This window comes from Anolis sagrei, chromosome 6 (genome assembly GCF_037176765.1).
Source record: "Anolis sagrei isolate rAnoSag1 chromosome 6, rAnoSag1.mat, whole genome shotgun sequence".
Lineage (NCBI taxonomy): Eukaryota > Metazoa > Chordata > Lepidosauria > Squamata > Dactyloidae > Anolis > Anolis sagrei.
In genome coordinates this window covers 98,303,785-98,329,612 of record NC_090026.1, presented here as the reverse complement: position 1 = coordinate 98,329,612, position 25,828 = coordinate 98,303,785, and the positions used below count along the sequence as shown (strand labels likewise).

The following is a 25,828-nucleotide window of genomic DNA, read 5'->3' as shown; positions in this document are numbered from 1 at the left end:
CACTAACCCCTTCCCCTGCAAAACCTCTGATAGAGTCAGTGGATTTCTATCAGTACAAAGCAAGCTGAAGTGGTTCTAGCCAGGCCCAATTGCAAATGTCACAGTAAAGGATTTCCTTTAACATAAGCACAAGGGTCAGTGTATCCTCTTAGGATTGCACATTGCTGTTGGCCTGTCTCCTTCCTTTGATTAACCTATCCTCACTATTGATGGGGAAACTTGCCAATAGCTCACAATCCTGCACTTCTGTGCCAGCATGTCAGCAATAAAGTGACATCAGGGGGTGGGATTCTCTTCTCCCCCTTTCTCTTCACTATTCCTGAAATATCAGTTCTGTGTTAATACTTACAGTTACATTGGCTCCTTTCTGTTACTCATTGCTGAAACTGTGAAATTGTTCTAAAAAAATTGAAATTGTGAAGTGAGGGAAAGAGGGGTTATGAGGGTATGCGGAATCACAGCACCACAGACTGTTGCATCAGCACAATTGCACAAATTGAGAGAACTGCGATATCAAAGATGCTCATCCTAGTGTGTATACGCTGTCTATGACAGCATGAGTGCTGTAGAACAGCGGCTTCAAACAAAAAAAGTCAGAAACATTCTGTATACTGCAGATTGTAGTACTGCTTTTGTTCCCATTCACCCCAAAGGTTTTTCTTTTAGGGGAAAGGAAGAATCTGAACTTACTGTCTTCCTCTATTATGTCTGAAGCAAGCAACAGACTGTGACTATAAGGGTGGAATCTTGTTGGTGACATACACATGGGTAAGTTGTGTCACAAATGTGGGGCAGATTATGTGCCATGACCCAATGGAAATATTCTGCTGGAAGTAGAGTTGCACATACAGCAATACTGCATGTTGCAGTCACGATCTGTAGTAGTCTTGTGCATTTGTATAGAATCACTATCAGTTGTTTATTTTATTCATTTTCATTTTCAAGTGCCTCTCCTAAAAACAGGCATCTTTCCAAATGAGCTTTTTCATCCCAGGTCTTAAAAAACAAATTATTTTCATCCCATTGACAGCAATGGGCGGGCTTCCCACGTTCCCTTTCCCCTCAGTTTTAGAAACTGAGTGCTTTCTGGCCTGCACACTGCACACACTCTCTCTTTCCAGGGAGAGTTTGTGTGAGGCTTGCAGGCCCAAAGCGCCCACACCTGCCAAGACCTGCAGCTGAGTGATAAGTGCTTCTTATTTGGTGTTTGGCTGCAGACCCTGCCAGGTGCGGGCACTTTGGGTTTGCAAGTTTTGGCCTTCTCACCATAGTTTTTTCACCATCTTTGCCTTATGAAGAAGGAAGTGGACTTCAAAAGTTAGCATAATGAATTGAGTGCCTTCTGGATGACCTAACAAAAGTATCATCACATTTTTAATTTTGTTTTATGTTGCATACTGCTACCTCTATATTCTTCATTTGACAGCGTGATGTTCCCTTTTGGCTTCTATTTGCCTTCTTCCTTCCTCTTGGTGATCCAGAAACAATAGAAGTTTCTGTCCATTATAAAATGCCCTAAGATGCCTGAGATGGTTGAGTCTTTTGTGGTCTGCTAACAAACTCGTGGACTGTTGAAACAACAGCTGTACAAAAATTACACCACCAACTATGCTGAGATGCACTAAAAGGCAGAAAATTATGCCTTCAATACAATATGAAATTAATAGAAGTAAAATCATCTGTTAAATGAGTCATTTTTTTCAAACACACTTATGTAAGAAGCTCTACTTCTTTGTCAATCCTACAATTTTTCCCTCAACAGTATTATTATAGAAGTGTCTTACTTTGCTCTGAGCATCAAAAACTGGTATGAACCCAATGTGCCAGGAAAATGAGAAGGACACACTGAATCAAAAGATGCTGGCAGATGCCCAATGCCTTATAAAGGAATCACTTCCAATTAGAATGATGATTAACATTCTGATTAAGATTTATTATACTTATTCACCTTGATTGCTTATTGTTCCCAAACCATTACTTTCAGCAGATAAAAGAGAAATTAGCATACCTTTGTGGCCACACACTTAAGGAAATTAAATGACAAAAAACACTGATTGTTGCACAGGCTCATTTATGGGGTACTTAACAGTCCTTGAATAGCAGTGGGAAACATCTGTCACAGAACTCGTGACGCTGCACAGTGGCAATCGACTGGGTTTGAACAAAAGTGGTTAAGGAGGATGGATTTTTTTTCACAAAGCAAGAAAAAGAAAAAGCATCCACCTACCTCTTCACAGTACTTCAGGTCAACTGACTTGCCATCACTGCGAACACAATCAAGCATTCTTGTTTTGATCCCATTACCACAGACAGCTTTCTCACTGAGCTGGCACGTACTCCAGTCTAATAGGAAAGGAAACAAAATAGAACCGGAAGCTAGTGAGAGAGGCTTTTGTTCACTAGACTCATGATACATGAAAATTTAATGCTCCCTAATTAATCTTTTATTCCATTTTAATAAAAAAAGGATGAATTACATTCATCTTCTCGTATCGGTCTACTGGGAAACCATTACCAACAACAAATAGTCTAAATCCAAATGCTAATTCCTATGACAGAAGACCCATTGACTCAATGGGAACTTGGTGAATTGACAAATAAGTGCTCTAATAAATCTAGCCTAATTGGGACTAATAAATGGATATAGGTAAAAACTATAGAATGCCAGGATTGAGTCACTAGCTACTTTGAGACTCTCTCAAGAGAGGAAAAAGTGGGATATAAATAATAACAACAATAAAAACAACAATAATAATTGTGTAATGGCATAAGTGTTGTATGAAGGTTCTGGAGAACAGAGTTCAAATCCCTACTCAGCCATTGAAACCACTGGGTAACCTTGAACAAATGAGACTCTCTCAGCTTCAGATGAAGGCAAAAGCAAATCCCTGCTGAACAAATCTTGCCAAGAAAACACCGTGATTGGTTTATTTTAGTCAGAAATAACTTGAAAGCACACAATAGCATGACTGTAACAAGCACTCAAATCCCAACTCTCTCAGTTTCAGGGACTTACTGACTTTTCATCCAAGCCATCTCTTAACTGAGGTGTACACAGGATTGTAGATCACAAGAATAATCATCTACATGTTTACAGGTTCAGTAGGATTTCCTGCATGCTAAGTATAAAAAAAGGACTGGAGCCTTAGTGATAGTCCTATACTAACACAAATTACAATGGAATGAAAAAAGAGTGCACTACAGCTAAACCACCTAGTGTACTCCCAGATATGTTAGATGACAATTCTTACAGGCTATTTACAGTTTATGGGTGTTGTGGTCTAACACAAGGTTGCCTCAAGTTGACAGCCAAAATTGCACCATTCTTGCAAAGGGGGATAATGGCAAGCTTGGGAGAACCACCAAGTTTGCAATTTTTTCCCCAAAATTGAGCAATCATTTTCCCCCAATGATGAGTGAACATGCTCAGTGCTAGCTGAATGTTGGGAAGGCGAAAGGGGAAACGATAAAGCAGCCAAAAATAGGGAATAGTTGATTGGCTGGAACCATGATCCATTCCATTGAACAAACCACTTACAGCTTAGTTGTTCTTAAGTAACATGACTACCTGTAACATTGTATTCATAGTGGTAACAATTTTTGTTCAGGCTGCAGGGTTCTGTCTCCACAGCTGGAGGGCAGGCCTTTCCTTCTTGAGCTTGCCTCATAACTTCTGCTCTCCGTTCCCTCACATTGCTTCCATTACATGGCTGAAAAAGAAAACCACACATTATTTGATTTTGATATATAATATGGATTATGCTTAGACCTATGTAGTACAGTGACTAAAATACTGGAATAAAATAAGGGTGACTGGGGTCAAAATCTCCACTCAAAAGGCACACGCTTTCAGCAATCTCAGACTTCTAACTTTAGCTGAAGACTAACTTCCCTCAGTGGGTTATTATGAAGGAAAAATAGGTACAGAGCAAACATGATAATTACACAACACATTTTAAAAGGTATTTTAAAGAAATATATTTATTGAATATTTAAATGGAAAATGGATAAACAGGCTGGATCGAATTTAGCCATATTCATAGGGAAGCCACTAAACATGAGCGTTGATTAATTTAAGTCCAGTTAATTTCAATAGCTATGTCTGGATTTAATGGCAATGGAATGAATAGATGAGCACTCAGCAAAAACTAAACAAAAAGGAGATTTCTAAAGTGTTGGGAAACATCAAGAAGGTGAATTTTGAAGTTCCTTTTAACCTTGTTATTTTATAGGTACAGCAAAGTATTTTTGCTCTCCTACGCTCATTCATTTCTTTCCCTCTTCCCACAACCATGGAATGTCCTTTATTAAGGAAACCATGGCTTGTGGCAAAACACATATTTTGTGTTCATTCTTAATCTTTCTTTTAGCTCAGGAACACTCTGACATCCTTCAGTTCCATCAGTATAGGGTTTTCTTTATAACCCTGCCTTACCAATGAGCACTTAGACCACTGGCCCCATTCTGACATTACGCAATCCTCTGGACAAGGCAATGTGCATTTTCTAGCACCGATAGGCATCTCTTCTTGGTCACAAAGATAGTCTTCAACAATGTCTGAAGGACCATCCATAGTGTTTTGCATACATCTGGAAAAATCAAAGTGTACACTAAAAAGAATGCAGTCTATATTTTTAAAATGCTATTCACAAGACTGACATGGAAGTACATATTCTTTACATACTGGGGGATTCAAGATGTTCAAGTCCAAAAAGGCACTTTGCCAATCTCCAATCCTATATGTATCTGTAGACCAGTCTTCAACTCATATATTCTAAACTGAAAATATCCTAATCACTTTAGCAGGACAACTTTTTCACTTAATGTCTCCTCATTTCCACTCTCTTGTGTAACTCAGATCCCTGGTACTGTTCTTTCAACTGAAGATAGCTCCATGGATTGGGGCTTGGATGAAATACATTATGTTTCTTATTCACTTTCCATATTCTTAAAAATAAATGGTAGCATCATGATGGCAGGAAATAGCAGCTTCTCCTTCCACCATTATAATAGGTGCACAATGGGCCCTTGGTATCCTTTGGGATTTGATTTCTGGACCCCTAAAGGACACCAACATCCATGGGTCCTTAGATCCCAGTATAAGAAGGGACACAGTAAAATGGTAGACCCATAGAGATTATCAATATTTGACCAAGTCAAGTTCCCTTGATTTCAAATGGACTACTCTACGTATACTGTCCCCACATCTGGATTCAGCCAATATACAATGGAAATGTAATAAAGATTTCAGGCCTCTAAAACTACTCCTAAATCAAGATCAGCTGGGCCAAATATTCCAAACAGTACTGCTCTAATTTAAGAATGGAGGTTCTGCACATTTACTCCCTCTCTCACCTGCTTCAAATTATTGCATTAACAAGTTTTAGCTCACCTCACTTTTCTGGTTTCTACACCTTCGCCACAATTCTCCTTTGAGTCCACATTAGTCACTTTGCACACACTCCAGGGTTCAGGAACCCCTATGTACTGACTGCAGTCACTGTGGCATGGGACCACCTCATATACCTGTAAAATGCACACACACAAATGATCTCATTTCATGCATACTAAACAAATGGAACCAGCAACAACACTGCTTCCTTTATCATTTACTAGAAAACACTTAAGTGCTTGCAATCAAAGCATAAGAAGAAAAGTCATTTGTTGTGAAAGTTAGAAGTCATGTGTTTTCAATCAGCATTGGCAAGTGGGAGTATGTGGGCGTGTAAATTTAAGAAGCAATTCTGTAAAGCCTACTTTTGTTCAAGTCTCATTCCAAGTGCACAACTTCGCCTCTGTTAGAATATGATCTTCGGGTTGCTGAAAAGCTGCTGCACAAATCTATGATTGGTAGGAATTTGTTGGCAGCTATCCTTCCAATTTTTGTCCTGAAATTGACTCAATTGTTTGTCCCCAGTAAGCAGCAGAGATGAATATGCAAGTGCAGCCCATGGTTTGAAAATAACATGTGAGGCAACTATCTCCTCTTGGATTGAAAACCACCAATGAGATCACATGCCCCTTCAGAGGGTGTTAAACTACAGCTCCATTCAGCTTGAGTCAATGATGAGTTGTAATTGGAGTTGCAGTCCAACATCTGGAAAGCTTCATGTTCCTCACTCTTGTTTTATAATAATAACAACATGTGAATATCTTGTGTTTTCCTTTCTTTATTTGCTACTTTGAGTCTCCTTGTGAAGAGAAAAAGTAGGATATAAATGAACATTGTAATAATGATGATGATGATGATGATGATGATAACAGAGAAGCCACCTTGCAGTTAAATCCTATATGTGTATATTCAGAAGTAAGTCCCCATAAGATAAAAAGGGCTATGCCCCAAAAGTCTATGCAGAGGACTTCAGATTTTCTGGATAAATAATAAAGATGAACCCCATTATGCTTGTCACTCCCCAATCCTATCTACTGACTAGGGGGAAAAGGTATATACTATGTATTCATGCCATGATTGCTTACTTTCATACCAAAAGACATGTATGTATTGGATAAGGAAAATGGTATAACAGTGAAACTCAAGGAGGGATATCATTGTTGGCCAGAGATCTCATCTCCTCAGCAGCAGCTAAGTCATAACTTCCTCAGAGATCCCACCATAACTTCTTTCCCACGACTGCACTTCACCCTGTGCTGAAATCCACGAAAACAGATGAGCAGGTGTTGTGAGCATCACATTTACCCACTTCCTTCTGCTCATCTACTCTTGTTTTTATTTTTCTAATCATCTACTCCTTCTCTCTTGCTATCCTGGTCCTTCACCTACTCTTTCCTTTTTGGGAGACCTGAGTTAGCCTGCTTAGAAAGGGGCCATAAAGGGTTTTCAAAATCCTTCACCAACCCAGAAATCGTCTGCAAATTTACTGTGGATCATGAAAAGGCACACAACCACAACCACAACACTTGTGATCTCTTCCAAATCTATGATTCTACCACACTCTAGTTTGCCTAACATTTGCATTTTTATCCCTGTTGCCTCCCATCTCCCACTGCAAACACAGTGAAAACCATTATTGTTGAATACACAAAAGCATTAGATGTTAACACACATACAGTTTCAAAGAAAGGTTACAAGCAAAGGCAAACAATGCACACATTAGAGACTTGTATCTGGAAGCATGCTGGGATGCTGGGTATCTGTTTCATTGACTCTTACCTGAGCCTGAGGCAGGTGTTGGCCATGAACGCAAGAGCACAAGCAAAGGTAAATAAAAACAATAGTTAGGAAGCAAGGCTGATATTCAAAAACAGGCATGCTGCTTCAAAGCATTACACTGATCCTTCTAAGAAGCCATCATCTTTGCAAAACACAAGATGATCCTTTCATTTCCTCATTTGGTCCACTACACTGCTGGAAGACACTTTTAAAATGGGTGAAGAAATGGTAGCCCCCCAGATGTTACTGGATTCCAATTCCTATCATCCATGACCATTTGCTAGGATGCCAGAAGCTAAGATGAGTTGGGAATACAATATCTTGATGACTACAGGTTCTTGACCCTTTCTATAAGTGTCATGGTAAAAGCTTCCTACATATCTATAATGGACTTTGACCATGCTTGTTTGTAGTCCATCATTAAATGATTCTTTCCAATTTCTTGATAGAATTGTTTAAAATGTCCTAATGGTAGGTTATGTTTTCACCTAGTTCAAAATAGTAAGAAAGAATCAAGCTGCTTATTGAACCCTCTTTCTGCACTTCATGAAAACAATATCAAAGGAGAAAGACTATATGCCTCATCTTCGATGATATTTTCCCCACCTCTTTAGACTATGAATATTCCATGCATAACATTGAAAATATTGGCAAGTTGGATCCAAACTGGGCTAAAGGAAATTGATTTCCATGGTCCTCTTCCAAAGGAAGCCTTGCTCAGCCCTATACAGGGCATTCAGAGACTCCACTGAATGGGCTAAGCTCTGATGAAGTGGAAGAAGGGTCCCTGAAATAAGGACAGAACCCTTCTATCCATTTAAGATAGATACTAGCCATTTTTTCTCCTTAGTAGTATGTTCCTTAGGTCAATGGCACATTCTAAGCCAATACTACAAGAAGAATGTCTTTACATGTGTCTACAGAATGAGCATGACACCTAGATACAGACACCTCTATACAAAGAACTTCCTTTGATTGTAGATTTCTTTTAATATCAGCAGCATGTAAGGATTTTTTTCTTTTTCTTTCACCTACTTTGTTTTTTGTAGTACAGACAAAACTTAAAAGACAGGTGCTTTAAGAGATGCTTTGGGTGACGGGGGTAGAATCAAATAAAGAGCAACTATTGGGAAATAGTTTCAGTTTCTCCACCTACATTTCTTGCAGAATTGCCAGAATGGGATTGAACTACATTTCTCTTTGGGATTATATAACTCTAATACAGGAAATAGTTTTCTTTTTTCAGAGGCTTAGAAAAATATATGTGAAGTACTTAATGCAAAGTAATTCATATATTTATTATTAACTAAGCAGGTGTAATGGTTTAGTGGTCTAGTGCAGATTTAATCCATTCTTTGAGAGTAAATAAAGATATGGGAGTTACATACTTGAAAATAAATGTGTTTGATTTGCCTATAAATGTTTTCATTTTTCATATAGTTTTCTAGTTCTGTTAAAGATAGTTCTTAATTTATTTGAGGTATTATTTATCCTCTGTATTTTATTAAGTAAGTAACAATTTCTTTGTAAAATAGTAGATTTCAATACATGCTATATACTACCAAGTACTGTTTGTTTATTTTCTATTTCTGTAACTAGAAAGGAAAGGAGATTCTATTGGTGTTGGTTGCAATATCTATCTATGCCTTTTCTACATGCTTTCCTAGATTAGAAGACTTATACTTGCAAAATTATACTTCACTGAACTTATTTCGTGTACTTTCTGGATGTTTTTGTGCTTTCAAGTTTTGATTATCAAAAAAAGTTCTGATTTGTTAACGCCAATTCTTATTTCACTCTACACATCAGATATTCCCTTTCTTCTACCTCTGTGACTATGTCCTTGTTGTCTGGGACATGCAAGGTTTTTTTAAACTAGATACAAAACATTGTTTTGTTCAAGCAAGGAAAAAAACACAATCAGCTAAACACTATTAATAGAAATGGTAATTAAAACTGATCTTCAAGTCGGCTTCATTTTCTAATCCTTGCATGTATGTTTGAAAGAATTTTCTAAGTGTTTTCTGTGTACCACTTTTAATGCAGACACAGACTGGTATTCCGTTTCTTCATTTCCTTCTAGATGAAGATAAGGTGCAGACTAATTACACAGCCACAGGCAGCTGTCAAGACATTGATGAAGGCTGTATGTGTGGCATTTCTACATGCATGGATTCAGAATATAATGTATTTAATATGAAAAGCAGCAGCCTCTAGGTTTTAAATTCAGAGCACATTTTCATGTAGTTTGTAGATACTACTGCATTACTTTTGTTTTTTTTAATTGTTACTGCACTATCTAATTTCTTTGCATGTTCTAATAGTCTAGTCTCACCAGGCTGAAGGACCTACACAAAAAGTCAAGGGATCCCTCCCTTCCTGGAATGTGATGGAATCAGATGAATGGTTGAAAGGGACTCTTCTAGGGAATATCTACACAGGTGGCATAATCTGGGGCAGGAAAGAGTCAACCTTGTGGCATCCACATAACACATGAGCCATTCTCGCCCCCAATGTGGGACTGGGTTGCTTAATATGGTTTTGACCTATGTTAGGCATAGCTGGGGAAATGATGCATAGCTCAGACAGGTGAGAAAAATCACCCTCTTTCTTCCTCCCACCCTTCCACTCTATGGATCATGTGGGCACCTATGTGAACCTCAGCAAATGTCACCTCTTTGGAGCTCCAACTACAGCGACAAGACAACCAAGCTAATGATAGAAGTCCATCTTGGCCAAACTGGTTTGACAATCCAGACTGTGTCTTGCCATCATAACAGAATGGAGGCAGAAAGTTCCGTTGCTCCCATAGCTAGCCTCAGGGTTTCTTGCCCATGTAGATGTGCCCTTAGTAGCCGAATCCAGATCCTGGATCAAATCCATTGTGCCAGTTTTGTACTCTATTTTTTGCTAACTCCGTGCATGTCTTGTGCACAGAGTTAGCAAAACTCTGTGTACATGTATGCTTGTCTTGTTTTTTTCTTCACACAGAAATCTATAGTTCATGATAATGATATAAACATTTCAGTGATTGTTATAAACAAAATGCTTTGCACTGTTTGTCATTCTGCCCCAGTTCCACCCCTCCTCACAGGAACCTTTTTCTTTATCTCACTGGTGAATCTGAAGCTACGCTTTGCACCATTCACATCTGCCAATTTGTTTTTGCAAAAAAATAGCCACTTTTCCATCCTACAACGTGACCTGAGCAACATCTTCTCTCCATTTATATCCATATCCAACAATTATTTTTTATTCCAGTAAAATGTGCTAAATGTGTCACTAAAAGTAAATAAGCATAAATCTAGGAAGAAGTATATATGAAGTATATATTAAAGGAAGATTCTTGCAATCATTACTCAGTGACAAACAGAACTGATTGTATCTAAGAACCTTTCTAATGAAAAAAGTACATTTAGAAATTCAATGAAAGGTATAGTAGCTACCATGGGAGGGCAGCATTGCTGTGGGAATAAATCTCATCATCTTTGGAAAAGAGCTAGCTTGATCCATCTATTATTATCTAAAGAAGGAGAGGTGTTTTTTTTTTTTTGAAGAACTGTGTATTACCCAGAAGACATCTATGAAAATATTGTCCTTCCATGTGCGAATACCTTCTCCTACTAAACCTAGGCTTCATGCTCACTTTTATTTGGTGTTAAATTGGATTACAAATTTGGTTTATTAGCTTTAGTTTAACACTTATTATGTTCTAAACTAGAACTAATTACATCCTCCTAAGTGGAAAATCAAATCAGCAGGCCATTTCCTTCTGTGCCTGCAAAATGTCAACATGATGGCATTTAGTGAATATACATCTTATTCAGGAATGGCCAACATGGTTTCTCCCTTTATACCCATTCCTTCTCATAATAAAGGGAATTTATGGAAATGAAGACTTGCTGTTTCCCTCACTGGGGAAGGGAGCAGATTCAATCAAAATTCAAGACAGAAATAAATTCAGCCAAAGACAGACAATACTGCTTTTCTTCTATGGCTTAATAGTCTGAGCAAAGAAAAACTAGTGTTTGGACCCAGCCATGTAATGTTCCAGAATAGATAATACTTTCCATGGCATAAGTTAGCCATGATTAATATAAGCCTGGTCAATTTCAGTGAGTCTGCTGTCAGCAAAAACTAAGGTTGAATCAAACTCAGACCTTACTTAACATCTGCTGGGGGTTCATCACAGCACTGTAGTCTCTTGTGACCAATTTTAGTCTGTTTCTAACATTGACTTCAATGGAGGGGAGGGGGATAACAACCCTCCTTCATCTCCATTGTTTAGTTCTGCCCAAATGTATGAAAACTGAATTTCCCTGAACCATGACTACCATTCTTTTGAAAGAAATCTTAGCTTGATTGATAAAGTTTAACTCATTAATCAATTAAATCTGCATATGATTAAAAAAATAGTAAAGGGATAAAAGCCTTGTCAGACGGTACACATCTATGTCATATCACAACTTGGAAAAGTATCTTTTTTGGATGACAACTTCTAGAAATCTACAGTCACTATTGATTAGAAATGTTCTAGTCCATGAAGTACTTTTTCCCAGTTCCAATTCTAATTCAAAGAGAAATAATTTCTGGTTGAATTCCTTTAAATAAAAAAAAACATACTCCAAAATGTATCATTTCCAATATATGTGGAAGACATACCCCTCCTATCTAACAATGAAGGAGGATTCCCTCTTTTAAAATGATGTCGATCATTTTAAGCTTTTATTAATATGTGTTGGTCAGTTGGCAAGGGATAATGTTGTAGTTAAGCTTAAACAAAGTTAATAAATAAATAGGAACAGTTAAAGTGGACAGTTCTAACATAACTAACAAAGTTTCCACATGTTAAGAATGTAATAGGTTAAAGAGACATTCAAGTCAGTACCTGAACAAACACAAAAAGATAAAAGTTGGTAATTTTCCCCTGTCCTTGGTGTTTATGTATTTTGATACTTGTGTCTTACATAACTTATTTAGAAGGAAAAGCTAAGTTCTTATTCATGTAGTTCTGAAAAAAGAGGAATGCTGATGATGGAATAAGAAAATACCTGATTGACATGATCCAGCTTAGGGCAGGGCCTTCCACCATTGTAGGGTTTCTCCCGTAGCCATTTAGATCTGACTTTAACACCACTGCCACATGACTTGCTGCAGCGAGACCAATTGGACCATTCACTCAGCTTGCAGTCTGAGGGGCAAGGAATGATGCAGGCCTCTTCAATGTATCCTGGGTGAAGAAAAGTCAAAATACAGACTCAGAAGATAAACAGAACCAATCTGGATCAGGTTAAATGTTCATCTAGTCCAAGGGCAAAAAACCCCTTTCAACATAATTGAGTTCAAGTTCAGTGAAATCAGGGGGCTTAAAAGCAAAAGACTGGCATTAAAAAATGGCAACACATTTTCAACTAAGGTTTAGGAGGAACACTTCAATTGTAGGACTGAGGGAAAGCACATAAAAAACCAGAAAAATTCCAAAGGTACTGAGGCCACATTATGGTCAATTTTGGACCCAAGATCCACTCAACTCTTCTAATACAACATTTTGTTTTCAGAGTTGGAAGGGACTTCATGGTCCTGGACCGCTATTGCAGCAGGTAACTGTCCAGCTTTTATTCAAAATGACAAAAGAAGAAGACCCCACCACTGCACTAGATAACTGGCTTCATTGATTAACCACTCTTACTCTCAAGTTCTAGTACTACAAGAGGTCTATAGATGTGCTTTTTGCCACAACTCACCATTTGATTTAGCATGGGGGTGGGAAACACATAGTTCTCCATATTTGTTGGAATAAATCTTCTATGCTCTCTTGCAATTGGCTATGCTGACTAGGGCTAGTGGGAGATGCAGTCCAACAATGTCTGGAGTGCCACATGTTCCACCTACTCCAATTCTAACTTGACTAGAATCTGTCAACACAGCCATTTCTCAGCATTATACCTATTATTATAATCTGAATGAGAAGCTGGGGTATGCAATACCTGAGTAGGTAGCTCATTAGGATTCACATTCATCAAATATCTGACTTTCTGACAAATAGAATACAACAGACACCACCTCTCTTTCATTACATCATTCCCACGATCCACAGAGGCACATTAAACAAAATGCCATCAAAGTCAATCTGCCATTTCACCCCCTTACAGCTAAACTAAAGGATACTGGTGGTGCTCACAACATATGTTCACACACTTGCAGACTAAATGTGCCTGATCCTCTTGAAACCAGTGAACTTAACACTCTGCACACTACTGAGGCTAAAAAGAGAGAGTGATCTCCAACATCAACGATTTGCAGATTAACAGCCATCTGCCCCTCCATTCTACACAAAGTAATTGCTTGGAAGAAAATTCAGGCGCTTGGCTCTGATTGTCAATATTCTGAAAGGTGATGATAGTGTTATTAGGGCAAGCAAAGGTCACTTGCTACAACTCTTAGAAAAACTTTATTTCAGCTTATTTTTCTCCATAGAAGGTTGTATCATAAATGTATGGAAGCTATAAAGAAGTGTGTGTAATAGCACACCAACAGCAAACAAGGGTGATAAGCACTGACCAAAATGGAGCTGATATAGGGCAACTGTCAAACTCAAGAGAGGTGGATGCATGTTCTGGAGAGATTGCAGAGGTATCTCTCCTGTATCCTCCCCCAAAATCTGGAGGGCAAAATCTTAAGAAAAGTGAGAACATGGGGAGGAGTGATAAATTTTGAATATGTTTTAATGGATTTTAACTGTGCATTTTAAAAATACTGTTTATATATAATTCTTTTTTAATGTTTGTATATTTGTATATTTTAATTGTTTGCTAATTCTTTTATGTTCAACCTCTTTGAGTCTCCTTCAGGAGAGATAAAGCGGGGTATAAATAAATATAATAATGATAATGGGAGCTGAGCATGCTAAGAAATAGAACTAACGATGGAAGGAGAGGAAGGCCTACCATGAGCTCCTTATAACTTACCATGTCTACTTGTGTATACTTTTAACCTCATGTATAAGGCCAACAAGGGTAGTTTTTGGTAGCAAAATCATGAATTGTGACCCATGGATAAGTCAAACATCATTCCATAGAGAGGTATACCTTTTACTGCTGAGCTATTTGGGTATTTGGGCTGTAATAAAGCTTTGACTGATTGCTTGGTTGATTGATTTGAGAGGTAAAAGCACTAATGCCAGTTCAGGGGGCCACCCACCACTGGGGTTTTAGTTTTTTTAGGTTTCTCTGTCAAAGAGTGCTGGTTACTTCACCAAGCTACAAGTCCCAGGAATCTATAGCATTTAGTCATGACAGCTAAAATAGTGTCAAACTGAATTAATTCCACTGTGCAGATGACCTTCTAGAGAGCCCAAACCAAAAACTCACTGGGTGAAATGGAATGGTGCTACTCAGGGAAATGGTTTAGGGACCAGTGCTTGTTCTCAGCATTCAGTTGCCAGTGTTTTGACACGTAAAAAGGAAATTATAGCCACTGGGCACAAGTATGGTGCCCGTCCTTGAAACATTTGGGGAAAAAATAATAATTGCAGATTTCCCATGCCATAAATACATCACAAGTATTTAAGATACTTGTGATGTATTTATGATTTTTTAAAGTTAAGCGGGGAGTCTTTGGCTCTGGAAATGTTTTGGTCTATAACTCCTATCAACACCATTCATCAGGGGCAACAACAGGGATGTGAACCTTGTATCTGGACAGCTATAAAGCTCAAATTTCCCACCTCAGTTTAAATATTCTTGGCTAGTTCTATATAATTTGGCTTACTTGAAAAATAAACAATTTCTACATCTACTTGCCAATATGTTAAGATTTGAGGAATTCTTCCTTCAACTGAATTTGGCATCCAAGGTGAATCAAGTGTCAATGAAAAGGTTCTACTCCATGTGCTGAACATCCTCCCCCTCCATCAGCCTGGTGCCTATTTTGTTTTATTTTGTTTTGGACACTTAGAAAATCCCTTTAAAGAAAATTCTTAGGCTTGTAAACAACTGTGATGAAAATTGTTTTCTGCTGATTGTAATTGCTGATTAGCTGGTACTTACTTTTGATAGTGTTTGATTTTTAGTGATTGTATTTCGTTTTTATGGATTGCAAAGCTACTCTGCAAAAACTATACTGTAGAATAGTAAATACATTCTTAAATAAATGTAGAAGAAAACAAACTAGATGTGTCACTCTCACTCATACCTAAGGTCAGATGTGTAAATATTTGCCATTGATTAACATAAGGCGGAGGGATGATAAATGCGATTCAAACTCTGCAGATATAGAAAAACCACTTATGGAACCAAGGGTGCCAACAAACATAAAACCCACTGGCATATAGATGATTGACAACTATTTTGCTCAGAACAAAGTCAGGTAATGCATGCAATGTCCTGGGGATATGTCACTGATAAATAAAATGGCAAGCCAGAAGTGTATCAGCTAGAATCAGAACTCATCCAGAAAGGTATGAATTGAACCAGATAATACCTTCTATATCACCAAGATTTACATTAAGGAAAAGACATTAACCAGTTTTAGCTTTGAGTTCATCAAACTTATCAGTCTATAATGGTCTACTCCAGAAATTAAATCTGGCAGCATGGAATGGCTTTGTGACCATACATGTTAATTCTAAAATACAAACAAAGGGATGCTAACAAAAATAAAAGGATCTAAAAAACCTGAGTACATTAAGTGCAATTCTTCCCTAGGAATTTGCTAGGCCCTCCAACAGGACTCTATGGCAATTTCTAAGGGAAGCATATCATAGAAATGCTTGAAGAACCTAGGAAATTTCTAGAGACCATTTTCCTCTGGTGTGAATAAATAAACCATAGATGTGGGTTCCATGCTTATGGAGGTCTTATTGTATATTCTTGTATGAGTGTCTATTTCTATATTTTATTCTGTTTGATAATGTATAAATGAGTGATGGTATAAATGTATTTTTTTTTTGCATTAACCTGGCAGATGAACACCCCTCTGTACATTCCCTTTTCTGAATCCTGCAGCCCTCAAAATATTCTTAGATACAATTTCCAATAGTTCTACCCTAAAGGTTTTCTCATTTCTGTCTTTTTAAAGCAGAAATATTATATCATTCCCACCAATGCAGCAGTAATGTTCTGCCATTATGAAACAATGCAAGTCCTTTTACCATTACAGACAGGAACAAGCTTACATTTACAATTCTGTACAGACATCTGGAAGAAAACCCACTCGATTCTCTGCGATGTCTGTGTAAGAAAGACTACCCTGTCTAGAAAAAGAGAACTGGGAACCCTTACCCCTTGAGCGCTCTAACTGGAGATCAGCTATTACCAACATTGCTGATTTTGAAGAGGCATGGATAAAGGGAAAAGGGAGAAACATGCCAAGGGGAAGGCGCGTTAAGCAAATCCTCATTGGAACCACTTTCCATCTGGAAATGTATGTCGTTACTGTGAAAGGCCATGTGGTCATTTGTGGACCCACCACCAACACTCTAAACTTGGAAGGAAACCATACTTGGCCACAAGTGATAACCTATTATAACGATGATGAATCAAATAATAAAAATAAGACATTGGAAGATTAGGTGTTGGTTATTACTTAGCAATAAAAACTCCCCGTTGTAATCTGGACATAACCTTACAAGTTGGGCAATGTTTGGGAGGATGCAGCTGTTTAAAAAGAATAGATACAATCAACATCCACTTTTACAGAAATGTAAACTTGAAATTATAGGGCCTGTATAAAAACAATTGTAAATTGTAATCCTATTGTTTTTACTCTGAAATAACAGTACTATCCAACTGCTTCCAGGGTGTAATGAAGGACACATCTTTCTGTATTTCCCTTGACTTTCAAAGGTATTTACAATCCACCTGACAGTATTTGTATTCATGGCTATGTCACAAGAGCCCATCAAATGATGAATTGAGCCACCGCATGTCTTTTATCTTGTTTTCAGGATTAGCCTCCAAGGCTTTAGTGGCACATAGCCATTGATCTTCCGCATCAGCAGTTTGTTCTCTTCTGTACTGAAGAGAGGCTTCCCTAGTTTTTCATGCTAATGGACACCTCATGGGTCATGACTCATTGTAAGACTGGGGTTGGCAATGTTAGTTAAAATGGTCACACTGTCTTCCTTATGTCTCAACATGTTCAGATAATGGATCAGCGAAATGCAGATGTGTAAACAGAGCATCTCTCAACTAAATCCTGACTCAATGTGCTTAGTGTGGTTGATTATCTAGCATAGCATCAAGATACCTTTAAAATAAAAATTAAAAGGGCAGCACAATCCTGTTACCTTCTTAGGTGATGGACAGGTTCAGCAAAAATTCAGCACAAATACCTTTCTACCAGCTGATCTCAGGAATTGATGATACAGCAATCTGCTGGCAGATCTGCTTTCCTGGATAAGATCCACTGGCAGAAGATTTTTTAAAAGTAGGCAAAGAAAGAGCCACATCAGATCTATGCCTCTCCCAGACAAAAGACAAGTTCATTATGCTGGTGAAAAGTTAAGCAAGATGCAAGTTGTAATTTTGAGATAATTTCCAACACCAACATCAAAGATGGGATTTGATTTATTACAATTTTAGCTACTCTAGTGCCACCTCTGCTGAATTGTGCTTTTCTTCAGTGGAGCAGGACTGTGTTCTAAATACAAACATTTTAGGATATTGGTAAAAAGAATGGTCATGTATGTTTTTTTTACATGTGACAATTGCAAAGGCAGACCATGAAACTAACCAGTACTACCATTAAAGTGAGTAACAGTTCAAATATAATAAGGGAACATTTTGCTCCCTTTGTGACTTGTGAACAAATTCTGCCAAGAAATACCAATAATAGGTTCACTTTAGGGTTGCCGTATGTCACAAATTATTTCAAGACATATAACAACAATAACAATGAAATCAACAACATGATTACAAGAGGAGAAAGTTTTCATTACTAAAGTGTGTTTTGGACCAGAAGCCAAAGGATTCTAGTTTTCATTCCCCCCCCCCCCCAAGGTAATTTAAGAGTAAACTGCCTCGTGTACCACTTTAGGGTAGAAGTCAAATATAAATTGATAACTACCAGTATTTTCATTGACAATAATGAGAAAGGAAAGCGTTTTCTAAAACATGACAATGGAGGTTGAGTCTGTAATTATAACTAATTACTTTGAAGTGATAACTTGCATCGTTTGTGCAAAGGTAATTTAATCCAAGATGTGATCCTTAACACCTCACATACACTATTTTCTTAAGTAACTGGTTCACCTAATTGCTGAAGGGATGTTCATTGAATAGTTTTGTAGGCCAGGGAAATACAAAAAAGGTTTAACAAAGTCTGAATAAGAATGCCAAGAATGAGAGGAATGTGAGAATTGTGTCAGGGCTAGTCTATTTATTTATGGTGCACGTATAGTTCATGTAGCTAAAAACAAAATAAATATTACTTTAAAATCGTTAAAAATAATATCATATATTGCATGATGTATGGTGGACAGCAAAATATAACTTCAAAGTCATTCTTCTGCACGTTGTTTTCCTAGCACATAGATTCAGGGAGGAGTAAATAAAAATACCTATAAAATGATAAAAAGCATATACAGTAAACAATAAAGTGATGTCTAAGACCACATGGACTCTTTTATGGAGACTGAAGAGTTTATTATCAGACATCCAAGCAATTAAATAAGAAATCCGGCACTTCACATAGATACTCCCAACAGCTGTTCTCAAAACATTCACCGATGCACAGATATTCCCCTCTAATCCCCCGTCTAAGCCTTGCAACCACACAGAGCTTTGTAGAGTCAGCACAAATCAATGTATCTCATTTAATTAATGCTAAAGGGGAAAATAATCTCACACTAATAAGGCAGCAGACAAACCATCCTGGACTGGTTGACTGTGCCCGAGGTCTTAAAAAATAAACCAACATAAATTAAGAAGTGCATCATGACCTATATAAAAAAATGTTAAATCTTTGTTGCATCAGAATGCAGACTGGGTAAGAGTTACAGGAGGAGGCGGTCATAATCCTCAATGGCCCTATTATATAGCACAGTCTTGAATTACCATGGTTAAAGGGATTCTAGCATCCCTTGCTTCCAGAAAATGGAGCTGGCTGTGGGGTATTTTGAATAGGTTTTTACTGCTGTACAATTGCATTCAGCTGCAGAGGTGGAAATATGCATTCAAAGAAAAATCATTAATGTATTAATAACCCCTGGTAGTCTAATTACCATGTATTATGAACTAAATGGAAGGGATATGGAAGAAATATGCAGTACTTTGGTGAGTAACTGAATTATTTTAGCATGAGGTTCCATGCTTCAGATGCAGGTATGAAACAAATTGATATCTTAAAAAGATGAGCTAATGGAGTGGAATTATCACAATGAAAGATCAAGATAAAATAATCAGGGAGTTTAAAAGGTGCTGCTTGATGCCTCCATCTCTCTCCCACATCTTACCAAAATGAGGGCTAGGTGGTGGTAGAGAAATCAATTGATTCATATAGAACAGTGGTTCCCAACCTTTTTTGACCAGAACCACTTGACCAGGGACCACTTTGACCTGGGGCCATGCTCCAACATTAGTACCAAAAGGGTTACAAATCAGTTTTTGGTCAACTTTAGATTTGGTTTGGTTATTTGGGGGGCGATTTAGAAAATTGCATTGGATAGACCACATTAGTTTCCGATACAGAATATATGCAATCTAGTAGTCGCCATCTGCTTGCCCACAGAAAACCATATTTAATAATCTAGAGTTGATGTGGTAGTAACAATCTTTCATGGGTAGTCAGTATCTCCCCTCCCGACAACTAAAGCACCCTTCCCTCCTTTTTCTTTCTTGCCCACTCCCTCTCTCCCCTCTCCATTTCTCTTTCCCTTCTTTTTTTCTCTTTTCTTCCTTAATTCCCCTCCTCTTTTTCCTTTCTCTAGCTTTGAGAGAGCCTGCCTCAAAACCTACTTGAAAATATGGCTCTCTTTATCTCTCTTCCTTTTCCCCTGCCTCTTCATACATGCCATCTTTCTTTCCCAGTGACATCACAGAAGGAAACTTCACCTAGCAACAGTTAATTATTTACTTAACTGTTGCCAGGTGAAGTCTCCCTCTGCGACATTATAAAGGGCTACCTAGCCACAGCCATTGTGGTACAGACATACCACATTGTGGTACAGACATGACTTTTTATATCTATAGGCAGATGGTGAAGAAGGAGGAGGAGGAGGAGGAGGAGGAGGAGGAGGAGGAGGAACTTTATTTTTCTACCCCGCCTCCATCTCCCCAAAGGGACTTGGGGCGGCTTACATGGTGCCCAAGCCCAAGGCAGAATACAATTAAAAACAAAGCAAAAACAATTAAGACAGCATAAAACAGCGTAAAACAACATAACAATAATAGATACCAATAATAAGTAATCTATCTTCTTTCAGTTGCAGGAAAGTAGTATCATCAAAGTTCCCAGGACTGCTTTTTGTAACACAGCACAAAGAGAATTGCAAATTCCCAAATGAGACTACCGATATCCTACCCATAACTGGAAACACATTTTAAAAAACTAAACTGTACGTACACATTAAGTTTAAGCATACACACACAAATGTAATATATGAAGAAGCTCCCAGTTCTGTCACTAACATTGCATAACATAATAACTCAGTGCAATGTAATAGCAAATTAACAGCTTTCTCCAGCTATGGATGTAAAGACATTTCATTGGACTAGGTAGTCATAACAGTAGCAGCATTTTTACACTGCTAGCCACATTGCTACAAAATTAATGCCTCATCTTTAGCCATTGCACACTTGTGAGGCTTGTATGGCATCCCAAGATATAAATTACGGTCTAATGTTCATTAAAAAAATTGAGGGGATAAACTGGTGGAAAAGTACAGAAAGACATATTTTTGTCAGTGAGAAAAAAACATAAATGAAGTAAATTACACATATAAATGTACATTAGGAAGATGTGCTACAACACTATATGAATTTCAGAACAAGAATTAAACAAAAAAATCTTTTAACCAACCATAAAATAAGGACAGAAGGAAAATGCAATTGTGTTCAGGTACAATTTCATGAAACTGAGACAAAACAATTTTCATATCCTTATGCCAAACATGATACTCTCCTGAATGATGGAAGAAGCAGTCAAAAACTGGAAGCACCAGTTCATACTATACTACAATGGTAATGTCCCAATTCTGTTGGTTGTCAAAAGAAATTATGCATCCTAAAGGTAATCCTATATTCCTGAGCTGCGTTTCTGATAGTGAAAGATCATATGAGATCAAGGTTTTGACATCTGTGTAAGGCCACTTCTCAACCAATCATTTCTAAGTCAGGACTAATAATAATAAAAATCATCATCACATCTTTATTTATACCCCGCCACCATCTCCTAATTGGGGACTCGGAGCAGCTTACATGAGGCCAAGCCCAAACAACAAAATTACAATAAAATAAGACTGAAAACGCAAACCGAAAACGCAAATAAAGCACAACATCCTAATAACATAAAACATGTGAATAAATAACGATATAAAATTACAATAACACAATCACAATGACAGTGGGTGGGCTATATGTAATGATTAAAAGAAAAAAAGACTCATGAAAATTGGTTAAAAACTCGGGTGAGATAAAAAAGAAATGAATTGTTTGCGGAGGAGGACTTGTTATAGCGGGGATTGTGGGATCAAACTTTCCCACAGGGGGAGGGGGGGATGTGTACTCCAATGACAGAAACTTTGAGGCTAAACAATAGTACAGGATTGAATACCTACTCGCAACTTCCCAACTTCCCAGACTGAACAACATCAAATGGTACAAAGATTAATTGACTCTATATTGTTCTCAATTCCTTAGACAAGCAACTGCCTCCCCCTGTGACCGGAATCGAGCATACCTTTATTAAGCCGGAAAGCTGGAATGCTAAATTGCCTCTGTGTCTGTCTATATATATTGTATGTCTAATGGCATTGAGTGTTTGCCATGTATATGTGCATTGTAATCCACCCTGAGTCTCCTGCAGAGTGAGAAGGGCGGAATATAAAGACTGTAAATAAATAAATAAATACGTACAGAAATGTACAAAGATTTTCCTGTGACACTACAAGACAGTAATTCCATCATCCCAATGCCCTTGCTCTGGCTACTCTGCAATGTGGAATAGATGGCTTTTTGTTTTACAGCACTTTCATAGCTGTTTACACGAAGAATAATCCTTTAAAGCTGTGGTGGTTCACACTGGACCAGTCTTGTTCTGTTAGACTCAATGTCTTTTTTTATGTTTCCAACAGACTGAGACCTCTCAATTCACAGCTTTCTCTATATAAAACTTAAGCTTTACATGGAGTCCTCCAAGGTTTTGTAGCAGATTGGTTTAGGAAATCCAATTAAAAGAACCTCATTCAGACCTGTGAAAATTACATGAAAGATCATAGACAATTACTTGCTGTGGTATAACAGCACTTAAATTCTGCTTGTTATACACAACAGTCATAACTGGTTCAAAACAAGATTCAATGCAGTCTACTGGGCGGGGGAAAGAGAGCCATACACTTCATTTAGAATGAAACCCTAAGGATAAGAATAGATGGGATATTCCAGTCTCAAGGGCTCTGTTCCAACAAAACCTTCACCAGCCGGCTAGAAGTATCAGCAGAGACAATTTTCAGTTTCCAACCCTTTCATGATGCATGTTCACAACATTTATTGGGAAAAATAATGAAGGATTCTCACTTCTAATAACCACTGCCAAAAAAAGCCCTGAAAGATCCCCACAGATATAAGACTGAGTGAACTAAAAACCTTGTCACCGGGCACTGAAAAAGCTACAATATCACACAAGGCAATTTTATCTCTCCTCTTTAAAACAGAAAGCAGACCCCCTGAGATCTTAAGGTATAGACAGGCAATTAAAGTGGAACAACTGCACTATAACAAGTGGGACGTGGTTTGGAGCTGGTACATTGGGTAAAATTCAAGTTTAAGAGAAACTGGTACAACATTAACAAGTTTGAACTATAGCTTCCAGAATTCCACATAATGTTGCCATGGCAGTTAAACTGGAATAGTTATGTAACAGTCCAGTTGATAAAGCTACTTGTGAGTATATTATTAAATGTTATGCTTCGGAACACATGAGTAGCTCTCAAAAACAAAACTGGAGTTTTAAAAAGAGGGAGATCATAAATAAAGCAGTTGAAGTCAATGTCAGTTCCCATCTTTAACACCTTTTCAAGTCTACTGTTTAGAAGGCAACCTAAGCTACTACTAAAAATGGCCACTGAAATAACTCTGTGAAGAAGTTCATGTAGAAAGTTTTTATTAAAAAATGGTAACACTACTGTGATCCACCTCAAGAATCCAAAATGCCCCGCCCCCCAAACACACACACGGTTGCTGCTGAACTCCACCCAGGCATAAAAAGAAGATGATGAAGGAGAGAGGGTGCCCTTTTTCTCCAATTTGGGCAAAATTGGGGGGGGGGGGGGTTAATGGTATGAGAGCACTTCTCACCTCTCACTCTTATCACAGGGTCCTTATTCCAGTATTGACCCATATGCAAAGTGACGCCCATTTTGGGAAACATTTCTCACCATTTTCCCTGACTTATACAGTACATGAGTATATGCAGTATATACACTGTATTGATAGCACTATATTCTATACAAGACTGCTATGATTTCACAATTAAGGATAAAAACAAACACATTTTTAAATGTCCCAGTAATCCCTAGAGATGTAATCCAGACACTTAAAAGTAGACTTACTAAAATCAACAGGACTATAGTTAGTAACAGTTTGCAAATACGAACGATTTTAATGAAGCTGCTCTGACTATATACACACACAACTATATGTGTGTGTATTTCTCTGTGTATAAATAAATTCACACACAAACCTACCTGCAAAACACCTGAAAAGATAAGGTATTATCCAGTATGTTGAAAAAAATTATTCAACCTGCACTGACTCTGAACACTTGGATAAGACACTTTCAAAACAGTGCCTTCTGCTCCTAGGCAAAAAAAAAAATCTCTTTGCTTTCTCCATAATATAAATTTTTTACTGTCATAAAGAAAAGGAAAAAGGGAAGTGTTTCAAATACCATGACTGTTGCATCGGGCTGTTTCAACGAGTCTGCCGTTTTGATCATAGCATGCCATGGCTTGGTAACGGTAGCCTTGCCCACACTCTTTGATGTCTCCTTGTACTTTCATTCCCAGTAGGACATCCACTTTGCCCTCTGGTAAAATGCAGTCTGACCAGTTCCCCACCGGTTGAGCATTATACTTGTCACATGGGCAGAACTGAGTCTCAATCAATGGATATTGCTGTGGATTTTTGCATTTCTCCCGCTTCTTACTTTTTCCTGGAAGGAAGGAAGAAAAGCATCAAAGAGAGTTTTCTGACATCTGGAGTGAAGGCATAAAGAAATATTATTTCATCAAAACTATTTGAACAGATTTTTCTTAAATGTATTAACACAAAAACAAAGCCTTCACACAGGATACCCTAGGCCTGACACTCCAGAAGTTTAGCTAAAATAGCATTCTATATAAAACAAGAGAATCAGAATGGCATAGTGATTTTCCTGGTATAGACTGGATCTTCAGGAGACCATGCTTCAAATCCCAGCTCAGCCAAGAAATTGACTATGTGACTATGGGCAAATTAAGCTCCCTCAACCTCAGAGGAAGGCAATGAATAAATTTTGCCAAGGAATCTCCACTCCATCACCATAGACTCACTACAAGTAAAAAAAAACAACATAAAAAAAACTTGCACACAACAAAAAAACAAATAAATGTAAATGCAAATCTTAATGGCTAGCAGATTCTGGGAATTGTAGTCCAAAAAAAGTAACTTTCTCAAGCTCTGAGCAAATGGAGATAATAGACTTGTTTTAAAAAATCATCTCAACAACTCCTATATTATGCATATTTGCTAACACAGCTATGCGGTATTGTTATTCCAGTAGCACATGGAATAGTGCTACTACTATTAGTAGTGTTACTACTATCAGGAGAAAATGCAGGTCAAGAACAGGGCTCCACAGTCACCTACATACCCACCGCCAGTACACCAATCTTGGAAGACAATCCTACTTGGACAATGAGGGATCGCCTAAGTAGTATTCCAGTAGAAATGAGGACAATACTAAAGCTTAATGTATGACATCCACCCAAATGCTCCTGTTGTGCAATGGAGTCTCAGATCCAGGTTAATGCTGTAACTCTGGTGACAAAGTCTGATAGTGAGTTGGTTGGATGAAACTCTCTTCTCTTGTTCTCATCCCAGATGCCTTTACATCAAGCAGTGCATAAAAGCAGGTCTTTGCCTTCTAAATATTGGAATCGGACATAAATTAAAGATAGGAACTGCTACTAACTTCCAATCATATCCTGATGTTTAATAAGGTATGTTGAAACCCCACAGAGCAGAGCTTTCCAAATAGTTCATGTCAGTGGCATGCTTTTTAGACATGCATCATTTTGTGACACCATAATTCAGTTCTATTAGCAAACCTCTTATAAGAGATATGAACACATATTTAAATTGCAAGAACAAAATGTGTGGGGGCACAGAATATCTCATAAAAACCTTTTTTATAATTTTATTTAATTTATATTTATAAAACTTACATGATTTGTAAAAT

The 25,828-nt window shown here is 37.8% G+C and overlaps 1 protein-coding gene across 4 annotated transcripts in view; it reads right to left on the bottom strand.

Moving 5' to 3' along the window:
- THSD7A (thrombospondin type 1 domain containing 7A) overlaps positions 1–25,828 on the bottom strand; it is a 309,711-nt gene that overhangs the window by 26,639 nt on the left and 257,244 nt on the right. For all 4 annotated transcript variants that reach the window (XM_067470281.1, XM_060782181.2, XM_067470280.1 and 1 more), the window contains 6 exons: positions 24,278–24,541; positions 12,223–12,401; positions 5,393–5,526; positions 4,436–4,589; positions 3,569–3,710; positions 2,228–2,343 (listed from right to left, as the gene is read on the bottom strand). In XM_067470281.1, the coding sequence (XP_067326382.1) occupies positions 2,228–2,343; positions 3,569–3,710; positions 4,436–4,589; positions 5,393–5,526; positions 12,223–12,401; positions 24,278–24,541 (989 nt within the window). The remainder of the gene's footprint in view (positions 1–2,227; positions 2,344–3,568; positions 3,711–4,435; positions 4,590–5,392; positions 5,527–12,222; positions 12,402–24,277; positions 24,542–25,828) is intronic.